The following is a 14,599-nucleotide window of genomic DNA, read 5'->3' as shown; positions in this document are numbered from 1 at the left end:
GACGGTCGTATCGCCCCGTCAAACCCGGGAAAATCTTAATCATAATCCGACGGATCAGAACTCTCCTTTCAAATCAAACCGTCCAAAGTTTTCTGGCGACATTTCTTAGGTTAAAAGATGTCAAGCAGATAATATCCGTTGGATTTAATCGGACGGATGTAATTGAAAAAAAGCGGTACGTTGGGAAGCTCGTTTCCCTCAAACACGATAAATAAACAACGAATTCAAACCCCTCAAACGGTTTCCACTTTCCAGGTTTAGTCATCTCTCAAGTCTCATCTTCTTCTCTCGCCCTTCTGCTAACCTGCGCCCCTGAAACTGCTTATCCTGCGCCGCCTGAGATGTCTGAGACATTCTCCGGTACTTCCATCTCCGTTATAAGAATCTCGCGATACAGAATGAGCCATTAAGGAAGAAAAGACAGAGGAACGATACTCAAATCTCAAAAGCGCCATGGACAGTCAGAAGAGCCAGAGCAAGCTCACAAGGACCCAATCGTCTCTCCTCCGGTCATCTCCAACCATTCGATCTTCCATTCACAGTCTTTCTTCCATCCATGACGAAGAAGCCGCGTCGGAGGAAGAGAAGCCGCATAAGTCTAGCTCAGGAACACGAGTTGTCACTGGTTCGAACCGGGTTCTCCCTGCTCTGGCCATGGCGTCCCTGAGCTCCTGTCTTTGCATGTACTTCTTCTTCTATCTCAGAAGGGAAGAAATACCCACTTCAGAGAATCTGTTACTGGCGATGATTTTGGTCGCCGTCGTGCTCTATGTGGCAGGAAAGAAGAAGGGTTTTATCATCCAGACCTCATTGTTTCTGAAACATATCTGGGATGAGAAGAACAAAAGGTTGGGGCTTTCGAAGAGTGGGGGAGATTCTGTTCAGTGGTTCATCGGCAGCAGCGACGGTTCGTCGTCGTTCAAGAAAGAGAGGAAAGACAAGAAAATTATCAGAGAAGGTGTGGAGTTCTACAGCAATGGCGACTTCTACGAGGGGGAATTTCACAAGGGGAGCTGTAATGGGAGCGGCGTGTATAATTATTTTGTGAATGGGAGATACGAGGGGGATTGGATTGATGGGAGGTATGATGGGTACGGCATCGAGAGCTGGGCGCGGGGGAGCCGCTACCGGGGACAATATCGGCAAGGGTTGAGACATGGCTACGGGGTTTATCGATTCTACACAGGGGATAGCTATGCAGGGGAGTGGTGTAATGGGCAGAGCCATGGCATCGGAGTGCAGACCTGCTCGGATGGGAGCTGTTATGTTGGAGAATTCAAGTGTGGCGTCAAGCACGGCCTGGGTTGCTACTATTTCAGGTAAGAAATTCTCTTTCTTCGAGTTTGAGCCTTGTGTTTTAATGTTAAATACTCGAAAATCAGTGCTGATATTAGTGTTTGGTTAAACACTGTATCTGTTTAGGATGATAGTAGTGTTTGGTGTTCTTGTTTGAGACTTGATGAATAAGATCAGTCTCAGTGAGGGACTAGGCAAGTGGAACTGTAAAACTCTTTTCTCTTGATTGTTTCCATTTAAATTCTGGTGGGTGAAATCTTTGAAGCATGTTAGAATCTTATGCTTATGGAACTACCTACTCTCTTACCACTGTCAAATTGCTCATAGAAAGTACTGCAATCAGGAGCTTGGCTCATACAGACTGTAATATTGTGGAAACCTTTTTGTCTCTTGAAGTTAATAGCTGAATTGGGTCATCTGAAGTGCTTAAAATCAATTAAATTCTGTTGAAGTAACCAAATGTTGATGGGTAAATGTAATTGTGGTGCAGAAATGGAGATCGGTATGCTGGAGAGTATTTTGGAGACAAGATCCATGGATTTGGGGTGTATCACTTTGCCAACGGCCACTGCTACGAGGGTTCATGGCATGAAGGCCGGAAGCAAGGGTTTGGTATGTACACATTCCGAAATGGAGATGCAAGATGTGGAGAGTGGGACTCTGGTGTCCTCAAAAACCCCCAACTCCCATTAATAGATGGGGTCCTGCGTGCAGTTCAGGTACATTGCTTGCATTAATTTCTCTTTTACTGTTCTTACCTCACTCATGTTCTGGGCTTCAGGCCAATAATGCTTCAGAAATTTTATCTCATTCCCTTTTCATTAAACCTCAGGCAGCTAGAAAGGCAGCAGGGAATGCCATTAATCTTCCTCGGGTGGATGAACGAGTGGACAAGGCAGTCATGGCCGCTAACAAGGCTGCCACTGCAGCTCGAGTTGCTGCTGTCAAGGCAGTTCAGAACAGGATGGACGGAAAATTTTGTGACACAGAAGTGTAACAAACAACAAGCCTGACTCTACACTGTAAATTTACTGAATTATTGTCTTGTATTCTGAAGCTAAGCCACCTGGGTAGGCAAAAGCAAGCCCAGAGAGAGAGAGAGATAACAAAAGTAGATGCTGGTCTGGTTAACATGTATATAAATCCATATTCAAGATGGATTTTCAGGGGCTGTTTTTTTCTTGTGGTCCATCTTCAGTGAGCGTGTATGTGCAATGACGGGTTCAGATAAGATTGAATGTTTGATCTCAACACAGCTTAGAGCTTACAATCCAGTCTCTCGCATCAACATTATCATGACCCTGTTCATGTATTTCATTTATTAAGATCAAATTGCACTACTTTCCCCCTTCCCTGCATTGAAAGTAAAAGGGGGAATAAAGAAGAGGGATGAAAATGACAGTGAAGACTAAATTGTCCTAGAATATGTATTACCTATTGGTGTGCCGGAAAAGGGTCTTTTCCCTAGCACAAAATTTCTTTCCCCCAAAAAGGAGGTCGCTTTGCTCGTGGTGTTTGTACATATTCCAGTGGGGTTGATTCAGTGAAGCCTTTTGCATTCGTTTCCCCTTTCGTAGTCTTTAATCTGTTGAAATAGTGCAAAAGGGATTCATGTCAGCAAAGAATTGATGTGGGTGTGATGTGGATTCGAAGTTCTGAATCAGACTGTTCAATGGTGTCATGATGAATTCTTTTCCTTTCGTGGAAAGACATTGTTGTGGTCTAAAAGATCCTCCTACCAACAAACCAAAGTCCTTTTTTTACTTTGTCTATTCTACAGATATTTGAACAAACAACTAAGCTCTAGTTTCAATCTTCACCGCCTCTCTTTTTGGGGCAATCAAGGGGTTAGGACTTGGGAATTGGGAATTTGTGATCATGCCAAGAAAAGAAGAGGAGCATTTTCAGGGATTTGGGCACATCACAGTTTTGATGAAGGTGACACGCCCCTAATTATCACTAAATAACTTTTATCATCATAAACATAAACAGGGGTTTCCTTTGTCTTCTTGTTGGGGATTTGTCTATTGTCATAAAGAAATAGGAGGCTCCCCTGAGAACTTCATTGAATGTTTTGGTGAGAACAAAAAATCTTTGTTTCTTTTAGAAGGCATAAGAAGTGACTATGCAAGGTTGGTTTCCAGCCTTGCTGATGTAGAATTGGCTTGTTTTGATGAAGGTGACACGCCCCTAATTATCACTAATAACTTTTATCATCATAAACATAAACAGGGGTTTCCTTTGTCTTCTTGTTGGGGATTTGTCTGTTGTCATAAAGAAATAGGAGGCTCCCCTGAGAATCTTCATTGAGTGTTTTGGTGAGAACAAAAATCTTTTGTTTCTTTTAGAAGGCATAAGAAGTGACTATGCAAGGTTGGTTTCCAGCCTTGCTGATATAGAATTGGCTTGTTTTGACTCAATTCCAGTATATGGGTGGAGGAGTTGCTCAACCATTGAGCTTCACAGTAACAGTTGTTCAAACACAATTAAGAGTCGGTTTGGTTTGTGGTTGGAATTGAAATCGGAAGTCTATTTTCATAGTCTGTTTGAGTCAGATAAGAATAGAAATGAGAATTGAAATCAGCAGGAATGAAATTTCATTTCCAAGAGAAGGGTAAGGAATGGTCATTTACTCAAATGGGGGAATGCCATTCCAACAAGAATAGGAATGGAATTCTGATTCCACCTAATCAAACAGTTAGAATTGGAACACCCCATTCTGATTTTGATTACAGACCTCTATTCCTGCAAACCAAACAGGGGCCTAAATGCATTTTAACTAATGTTGGGTAGAACAAATCTCAACCCAAATGTTGTTCCTAAGCAGAGGCTAGAGGGTTAAGGACATCAGTATCAAACAGACATGATGGCCTTATCAATATATCCAACCCAGCTAATTAAGTTACCAATTCAAGTCTTTTCCCCTACTTTTACAGAAAAAAGTTTGGTAAATGTTGAATCATGTTCGTCGAACAGAGCTTTAATCTGGGTGATTTAATTTTGTTAATTTCTTGGTTGGTTTTGGTTAATATTAACATTAGGATCCCATGTGCCACCTTTTCCTTTGGTAGGGTAATGTTGGTTGTCTTACAATGAACTGGTTGAAGCACATGGAGGTGGGTGGTGGGAATTATGTTGTGAAGAATAATAGCTTTACCTACATGGTTGGATCCACAGCTAGTGTTAAAAGTTTTCCTTTTCTTTTCTTTAGGATCCGGTTTGTTTGCGATGCAATTTCATTTGAATTGGTGCAAAAGTAAGGGTGTGCAATTACCCAAATGATTTTGGTGGAAATTCAGTTTTATTTTTGTTTTGGCCTCTTGCCTTATTTTGTCTGTTATTGCTGTTGAAGGAAAAGATGAAATCTGAAGCATATTAAAGTAAAACTAAACGCAAGAGTGAACAACAATTTGCATTCTTCTCATTTTGCACTTTGGTTATAGTGCAAATTTCATATGCATTAGTGAAATGCATGGGAATGCAAATAGGCATAGTGTAAATTCTAGTTTACTTATTCATCACACCTGACTTTATCTTACTTGTTTATAAGAAGTAAAATAGGAAGAAAAATGATGTTATCCCCACCTTAGATGTAAGAGATTAGAGATAGGAAAGGGTTGTTTGTTTAGGAGGTAGGAAGCAAGATGATGTGGTCCCTATTTCATACCATCTTCATCAATTGGTAATGAAAATTCATACCATCTTCATCAATGTGGTCCCTATTTTTCTACTTTCATTTTCATCAATTGGTAATTAGGACTGATATGTTTCTTCTAAAAACAATTATTTTATTTCTCAGGACTGAAACCCAACTACTCCCACCATGCGTATCACCGTTATAAATTCAGCAAAGAAAGTGAGATTGTGGGAAGGTGTGACTTAGGATGGCTTTTCCATCTTTCGTACTAAATGTTGTAGATGGGTTTGGCTTGAAAATCCCAATGGATGCTGATGACCGCTGCAATGACTAAGCGTCGTCCATTTATTATTGTTTTGGGTTTTCAATTATGTCTGTCTCTACATCTGTAATTTTAAAACCAAAGCTATGGCTATAGTCTTCCCATTTGGTCAACCAGGGAGGGCTTAACTTCTGAGCAATTGGTGGCTCTTCAAATGAGAAATATTTTAGTCTGAAAGAGCCCACTGAATCTTTGATCCCATCAGCACAGTAGGAGCTGATCCCCATAAAATGTTTGTTAACAACCAAGCTGCAGTTTTCTGGTTGGAAAATTGACTCAGTTTTTAGAGAACATTTTGACTCTTAGGCTCAGTTTGGAAGTAAAAAATCTTGTATTTTATATGCATTTGCAGACTCTTTCCAAACTGAGCCTTAATTTCTGTTTCTTTCTTTTCTTTTTCTTGTTCCAACCTCTAAGAAATTGATTGTCATTATAATCATTTTACTTCAGATAAATAAATAATATTAAACATTTTAATTTGTAATAGATTAAATTAAAGCATTGACTCCCTCGCTCTCTCTAGATTAGCATGTTGTGCTTAGCTACATATTCTTTTCTAGTTTTAATGAGCTATTACATGAAAATACTTAAAAGCTAATCTTATTAAAGTACATTTTGATCAATTTATTTCTCATCTTTCAAAAGAAAACAAATTTAAGGTTTGGAATCGGTTTGATTGGACAGAATTGGAATTCCATTTCCATTCCCGGTGGAATGGCATTCCCCCATTCGAAGGAATGGCCATTCGCTCTTCCTTCCTTGGGAATGAATTTTCATTTCAGCTGATTTCAACTCCTATTTTTATTCCTGTATGAACCAAATAAACTATAGAAATAGATTATTCCAATTCTAATTTCAATAGATTTTAATTTTGATTATGAATACAAACAAAACGGACCCTTAAACCTCCACATTATGTGATGAACTTGTTTCTTTCAGAGTTATTTCTTAAACAGAAGAAAAATTAAGAAATAGGTTATTATAGACTAGAGAGAGAGAGATGTTGATTAGGACAATATACAAGTGGCTGATCCATAGCGGCTTGTTCAGATGGAAAGTGTGACCATGACATGCAATGTCATGCCTCGGCAGAGCACTCCGGCCCAGCTTCCTGCAGAACTTATTGCTTTACACTTTATTTCATCATGGACTAATTGTGGGCACAGGTTTGTCAATCCAGATGCCTTGACTATTTTATTTGGACTTGTTCATATCTTTCTATGCTCTACTAATTTGCTCGGTTTTATTCAAAAGGAAAAGAAAGAGCTTTGCCACGTGTCCAAAAACACTTATTTTTAAACAATTTTTTAATTAAAAAGATTGAAACATTGGATAGACAACATTAAATTGGTAAAAAACTACAACCAATCAATTGTGGGGCATGGTATTGGGCCGCTGGGGGAACCAAGTACATATGGATAACCCAGGCCCACTTATCTGATGGATTATCTGGGCTAGCCACATATTCTCTCCAAGAAGCTTAATTGACCAAATTAGAGTCCAGAGTATCTTTTACATCATAACTTTTCAAGAAAGTTAATACAAGCATTTTTTTAGTTTAATAAACAAAATTAATTTAAATAAAAATAAAGCTACTACTTAGTATTTGTACTTAAAATAAAATAAATAATTTAAGCTTGATTTCATGTTCACCTCATGTACTATTATGTCCTTTGTCCTTCTAACGTTCCAATCTTTAGTTAAAACTAACTTTGCTTATATCATTATTACTATATTCATATATTAAATAGTATATTGAAGATACATGAAAATTCATTGATACTTTAGACCAATAGAATGAGCCTAAGTTAATTAATGTGGTTGGGTTCCCAAAACAATGACTAAAAGAACTAGTTTCATTTGATGGGGTAGTTTCTTGCACAGATTTTGAGATGGAACTGAACTAGTTCTCTCTCTGAGCCATGCCTATAAGTTTCCCATTTGGTGAACCAGGGGGATTCTGAGATATTGGTAGCTCTTCAAATGAAAAAATAATTTTACGGGCTGAAATAACTCACTGAATCTTTGATCTGGTCAGTACAGTTGGAGCTGATCCCCATAAATAAAATAAAATGTTTGTTAAAAACCCAGATGCAGTTAAGACTCTGACACCCCCCTCTCTCTCTCTCTATAGATTAGCATATTTTGTTTATTTCTTATCTTTTCTGAAGCAACAAACTTAAGACTCTGAGACCCCCCCACATGCTATTTGTACAAAATTGTACTGAAACTTTCCTTGGTTTTTAAGTACTTCAAAAATTTATTTATTTCTTAAACAAAAGCAAAATTAAGAAGAGAGATGCTTTTTTTATGTATAGAGAGATATGTTGACTATGACAATATACAACTGACTGGGGGCTAGTCTGGCTATGCCATGCAATGTCATGTCTCGGCAGAGCAATCCGGCCCAGCTGCCTGCAAAACTTATTGCTTTACACTTTATCATGGACTATTGTGGACAGAGGCTTGCCAATCCAGTTGCTTTGACTATTTTAGTTGCCACGTGTCTAAAAACCACCCTTACTTTCTAAGCAATTTTTTATTAAAAGATTGAAGCATTAAATAGACAACATTAAATTGGGAAAAGCTACAACTCAGTAAATGGTGGGGTATGGCATGACATGGACTAGGCCACTAGGAGAACCAACACATGGATAATCCAGAGGCCCACTTATCTGATGGATCATCTGGGTTAGCCACATATTCTAATTGATCCAATTAGAGCCCAGAGAATCTCTCACATCATATAGCTTTCCAAGATGACAAATTTAATTAATTTAAATAAAAAATAAACCTGTCAAGATGACCTAATAAATAATTTAAGCTTGATTCCATCCATGTTCACCTCATGTACTCTGCCCTCCCTTGTCCTTCTAGCTTTGTTTAATACTACATATTTATATTAAATAGAATTTTGAAGATAGCTTAGACCAATTTTATATTAAAAGAGACTAGTTTCATTTACCGGGCGAGTTTATTGCACAGATTTGGATTTAGAACAGGTGCAGTTTCTTTCTGTTCAGCAACCAATAGCCATGTGCCTAACTGCCCATACCCATCTACAGATAATATTCCCACAAAAACAGTCAATCAGATAAATAGATAATCATCATCTTTGTCAGACATCAGATGAAAGCTGTAATTTTCTATTACTACTTTATTAGACCTGGAAGGACCGAGATGAACATAAGCTTTGGTTGAGTTAAAGTTGGTTCAGCTGCTTTGATTAAAAAATACTGCATTACCTGCCTGCCTAAGAAGTGTGATAAGTCCCATGTATAAGTATATGTAAATATGTAATTTCTAAGTGAAAATAAGACCGCGGTAAATATGACTCACGATCTCTTGCCCACGTCTATCCACAATATATTACCCCGTCAATTGGAAATATCTCCCCCTATATAATATTATGTAGAGGTTGAGATGCTCTTCATGTGTGATTACATTAAATGGGGCAGATTTTGTACCAATAAGAGATCCAGATTCGGTAAATATACATATTGATACATGGGATCACTCAAAAGTCAAAACTTGCGATACAATGAGCTTAAGAGTTATCGTCAACTTGTGATGAGTGTAAGAGTCATTATGGACTTGTGATGAGCTTAAAAGCCAGTGTAGACTTGCGATGAATTCAAAAGTTAACACAGACTTGTGATTAGGGATGGCAATTTTCCCATCCTTGATAGGACCCAATTTCCCCGACCCCATCGGGTCAGGGATGGGGATTAAGATCCCTACCTCGCCCTGACCTCAATTATGTATGTATGTATGTATGTATGTATACATATATATGTATATATATATCAAAATATATTTAAAACATTATTTATAATTTAAAATTTTTATTTATTTTAAGTAAATTTATTTTTCAAAAATACTGTTATCTAAAACAATTTCGGGGATTCGGGTCCCCACGGGGAACCCATCCCCGTTGGTAGGGGTGATCATGAGCTGGGCCAGGCTTTGCACTTATGATAAGGGCTATAGCTTAGGCCCTAGCTTGGCCTTGGGTTTCGGGCCTGATTCTAGGCCAATGTATTTCATATATATAAAACATTACATATCTATAATATTTTATATTAAATGACATAATATGCATATAAACTTTTTTTATACATTATATAATATAAAATATTACATATAATATAAATTATACATGTCATGCTATAATATTTATATATAAAATATATAATATAATGTAAAATAACTTGTATACATATGTATACATTATACACAAAATGTGTAAGTTAAAATATATGTGGGCCGGGTTGGGCCTGAACACAAAACCCAGGCCCAAGCCCAAAATTTTCAGTCGGGCTTGTGCGGGCTGGGCTGAAATGATTACCCCTACCCGTCGGGGATTGGGGATGGAGGACAAATTTTATCCCCGACAGGATCGGGGACGGTGATGGGGGTTAATTTTAGAATTGGAGTCGGGGAATGTAATCCCCGCTCCGAACCCGCCCCGTTGCCATTTATACTTGTGATGAGCCAAAACAACCTATGACGAGACATGCACCTGGTAGATGATAAGGCGGTTAAGCAAACATGTCAAACCAACTCTGACGTCATTCGTGACACGTTAGTGCAGGAAACTTGTAACGGGAAGTAGCACATGTGTATTATGAGAATCCTCAGACAAAAGGAAACTTTGCCTTAGGAAGATCTCATTCAACACGTGGCGAGCCCCTAGTAATGTCCTCCTGGCAACCAACACAGAATCAATGATTCCCTTTCATAATGGGAATCAAACCCTTTTTTGGATGTTTTTCCTTAAAGACTCGAGATCTCCTTTATAAAAGGAGGAGAACTGAGCACAACTATGATGATGATGACTCTCATCACCCTCTCACTCTATTTGGCTTTCTACAACCAAATATACCCATACTACTCTGCTCTATCCCAAGAACCTACTCTTAATCCTTCTCAGTCTTTCGAGGGGATCATTCCTTTCAGCCTTACCATCGCACTTACATTAGAATCTCTGATTCAATCATTGATCATAGAGAATGACTATTCATAGAATCAACCTTTTACCATCCCAAAGAAGCAACATGTGAACCCCGAAAATTCCAAGAAACAACCGAACAAGTGGACATTGCGATCCTGTTTCACAAAATCTATGGTATTGAGGTCCGCTTTGATCAGATGTAACAACAACAAACCGAGATGAGAAACTCTGTAAATGCTGTTGTAGAACACTTGAACACCCTCATTTCTTCTCCTTTCTCAATTGACCAAACTTGCAAATCCCTTGCCCCAAGGTTTACTAATCTCAAAGCATTTTGCAAGTTCTTACTACTGTGAATTCTCAGATCAGATCACTGAGAAACCAATGGTTTGTGAATAGGAGATCAACCACATCACAAATGTTTGACTATGATATACATCATTACAGATCATGGATCCACACAGGTTATGATGATTCAGCCCAGGGTTAGAATTTGTAGGCCCAAAGTACTGTTGGGGTAGGTAACAACTCAGAATTGATGTCAATTCACAGGCAGATGTTGGTGCATAGAAAGTGGGTTGTTGGCATTTTGAATGTTTATAGCTCTGTAGTGGAAATTAGAAATCTGCATTGGGTCTATCCGTACTTTTTCGTTGTTTCTATTGGTTTTGAAAAGTTTTGATCACCTTGGCAACACATATCAATTACTATATTTTGACTTTAAAATTTTGTTTCTTTTGGATCCGGTTCCCAGGTCAAATGGTCTGGCCGTTCAAACCGAATAGATGGCTCACTTTGACAAAAAAAATTAAAAAATTTTTAAAAAATTAAAAAAACTAAAAAAATTGGTCAAACCGATGAATGGTTCAAATGGGTCAAATGGTTCAACCACCAGAGGTCAGCTGTTTGCTGACCAAATCAACAGTTTTGGGGTAGAATGGAACCGGTTCTTGGTTTTTCTGATCCAACCGTTCGGTCCGATTTTAAAAACCATGCTCTTTTCTGATGATCGTCTATCGGTCTCTATCTCTGTCTATTTATCTATCTCTCTCTCTATATATATAAAAGAACCCTTTGCTCTCTAAAAATGATTAGAAGGCCTATTCTAAGGTTTCTTTTGCCATGGTTATTGATCCCAATGTAGTTAACAAATTTGTTTCAAGTTTGTTTCCAAGTTAGTAGGGCAATTTTAAATTTTACCAAACGAAGCCAACAGACAAATCCTAGAAATTAATCCCATCACTTTCATGATTTTGGTCAGAGACTTTTCTTTCAGTTCCATTAATGCTTTTAGTTGTACGACATTATCAACAAACAAACCTATTTTTTGAGAAAGATTAACTCCATAGCGGACATCGTGAATGTCAACATTAAGAAAAACAAGTTCTTTCAAAAACATTTGTTGTATGTTTGGAAGCCCAATGCTCCTTGCTTTCTGTCTAATACCAACAAACATCTTGACTGGAACATGTTAAAATACTGCTTGACAACTAGTACAAAGTAATTGTTTCTTTCTTTTACTTCAATTTCATAATTTGGAGTTTAATGTCAAATATATCTGGTACGACCTTTTTTTGATTTTCTCGATCATTTATATTTGCTATTTGAAACATTGATTTTCCATTTTGATAAAGAATTGTTTTTTTTTTTTTCACATAATCATTTTCAAAACGTTTTATTCTAGCATGGCATTTCTAGTCAAACAAATTATCTTCAACACCATCCCCCAATATATCATAACTTAAATGTGAAATTGTGTCCTACTATCGTTTTTCTTTCTAAAACATGCTTTAACAGGTCTCATATACTTAGCATGATTCCAAATTCATCTAGGATTTTAAAATATTTGCGCATTGATCATATATCCTATAGCTGATGACTAACATGTTACTTGTAGCTCGTCTCAGTTCCCTAGAAACCCAGGAGCACACTTAAATTCTCTAGCAACTTTAAGAAGGCCTTGGCAATCCCAAGCACATATCTCAGTTCCCTGGCAACCCAAGGAGCACACCTACATTCCCTATCAACTCTAGGAGCACACCTACATTCCCTGGTAACCCCAAGAAGCCCCTGGTAACTCCAGGCATAAATCATAGTTCCCTAGCAATCTAAGAAAGGCCCTGACAACCCTAGGTACATATCACAATTCCTTGGAAACCCTAGGAATACCCTGTCAACTCTAGGAGAACACTTACATTCCCTGGTAAACCCAAGAAGGCCCTAACAACCCCATGCATACTAGGTGCATACTACAGTTCTCTGGAAACCCTAGGAAGGCCCTAACAACCCCAGGTGCACATCATAGTTCCCTGGAAACCCTAGGAAGGCCCTAGCAATCCCAGCCCCAGGAAGGCCCTAGCAACCCAGGCACACATTACAGCTCCCTCGCAACCCCAGGTGCACATCTTAGTTCCCTAGCAACCCTAAGAAGGCCCTATAAACCCCAAGTGCTCATATCCTAAAACCCTGGCAACCCCAGGTGAGTGTCTAACAAAGCCCTAGCAGCCTTAGGAGCTGCACATTACTTATGAAACTCTATGTAACTAGTCCTAGACCCTAGTTATTTACCTTATCTTTGCCTATATTGCAAATAGACACGAATATAATAGACTACAAGGCTTACTTTAATCAAATAGTTGCATAAGAACTCGACACTAGTGAGCTTCAACACTGTCCATCTCACATAAACTTTAGTGGAGAAAGCACTCTTTCAATTAACTGTTAATCTTTCAACACATTGACCAAACTACGTGACTATATATCCCACACATAATTCAAATGAAAATACATTATGACCAATGATATTATTGTTATGGAATTAACAATATGATGTAACAAAGAAATTGCAACAAAAGCTCAAATCACATCACACGAATAATATTATGTTCCTTCCAAAATTCTGCACACTAAATAGGAGGCTTCCTATCACACAACCTTTGTGCCATATTTTCCCCTACTTGATACTTCACTATGCAAGAGTCCTAATACTTTAAACTATCTTTAGACCTTTTCTAGTTTTGGAAATCCACCAACAACTTTACCAATTACACATCAACCACATTAACCTCACAACATATACTTATTAACAACATTGTGATCATTCGAGTGTTCTTAAAGGGATGGGAGATCCATCATATGGATGGCTGAACCGTGCAGGGTGGTTAGGTGAAATTTCAAAAATTTCTTTCTCCTATCCGGGAATCCTATTCCCTGATTCAGAAAAACTACATTTTTCAAGGTTCATTTTTGAAACAAACTGGACCAAATCTGAAACTAAGATTAGAGAGAGGAATGCCTGATACAAAATCAATGAAAAAAGCTCTTCCCAATGTAGGTGTTCACGCCTAAAGAGGGTACCAAATCATTCATTCACTGAAGATGACATAGCTTAGGGTGAGGTAGGATCAACAAGTGGATTCTTTAGCAAGATTTCCAATTCTTCAACAAGAATTGTGTAGGGATGTGAGCATAACTTCAAGATTGTTTCTTCCACTAAGAAACAATATCAAGATCCAATCTTGACCACTCCAAGAAGTGGAGATCGAACAAGGTAGGGCGGCAAGAACAGAGAGAGAGAGAGAGAGAGAGAGAGAGAGAGAGAGAGAGAGAGAGATAACTAAATGTAGAAAAGTTAGTCAAACTGTGTGTCTTATTCCAATTAGCCCTCCTACTTTATATATACTTAAAGAGTTAATCTCCTACTTTGATTAGGAGTTTCTTGATCCAAATCTTTATTTGGATCTGAACTCTTTAAGTGATAAGTCTTATCCCTCATCTTATCTGCAGATTATGATCAACTTCTCCTAATCTAATTAGGAGTTTCCTAATCCAAATCTCTATTTGGATTTGGATTCTTTAAGTGGATAAGAGTTATCCTCTTATCCTTATCTACTGATCCATACCCAGATTCGCCCCCTTATTTAATTAATCAAATTAACCCAATTCGAAATGGGCTTTAGGCCCATTAAGCTTTTAGGCTCACTTCCTTTAATGTTGGCTAGCTTGGCTCTCTTTGTATGGCATGGGACTCTATTATTAATCTCCACATAAGCCACATGGGTTCATCCTAGCTTCTGTTACAGGGCTTGACCGAATTCACTACTGAATATAGTGAACCCCCGAGTCCATCAGTATGGGCTCTTAATGCGCCCAACATTTATACTAAATGGTCATTGGGTCCAGCCATCTTATGAAGGCCCAAGGACTGTGGGTAGATGTGAGATTATCCCATCAGGTTTATTATTCCTAAATGGCCTTACACTTAACTTCTCAACCCTTAATGATCATACACTACTTGACAAGAGATGTCATCTCCCTTAGTTGCAAGGTATAGTGTTGCACTCTCTACTCACATGGATCCTGGGAATTAAAACCTTTTGCAAGCATTTTG

At 38.2% G+C, this 14,599-nt stretch overlaps 1 protein-coding gene across 1 annotated transcript; it reads left to right on the top strand.

Moving 5' to 3' along the window:
- Nucleotides 1–235: 235 nt before the first annotated feature.
- Nucleotides 236–2,547, top strand: LOC148874064 (uncharacterized). Its single transcript, XM_088973854.1, has 3 exons — nt 236–1,319; nt 1,787–2,015; nt 2,129–2,547. Exons 1-3 carry the CDS (start codon nt 454–456, stop codon nt 2,291–2,293), a joined length of 1,260 nt encoding a protein of 419 aa, XP_088829980.1. The 5' UTR covers nt 236–453; the 3' UTR covers nt 2,294–2,547.
- Nucleotides 2,548–14,599: the final 12,052 nt, after the last annotated feature.

Source organism: Nelumbo lutea, chromosome 1 (genome assembly GCF_056320005.1).
Source record: "Nelumbo lutea isolate HS-2025 chromosome 1, American lotus-T2T, whole genome shotgun sequence".
NCBI classification, from domain to species: domain Eukaryota; kingdom Viridiplantae; phylum Streptophyta; class Magnoliopsida; order Proteales; family Nelumbonaceae; genus Nelumbo; species Nelumbo lutea.
This window is presented reverse-complemented; position numbering and strand designations above follow the sequence as displayed.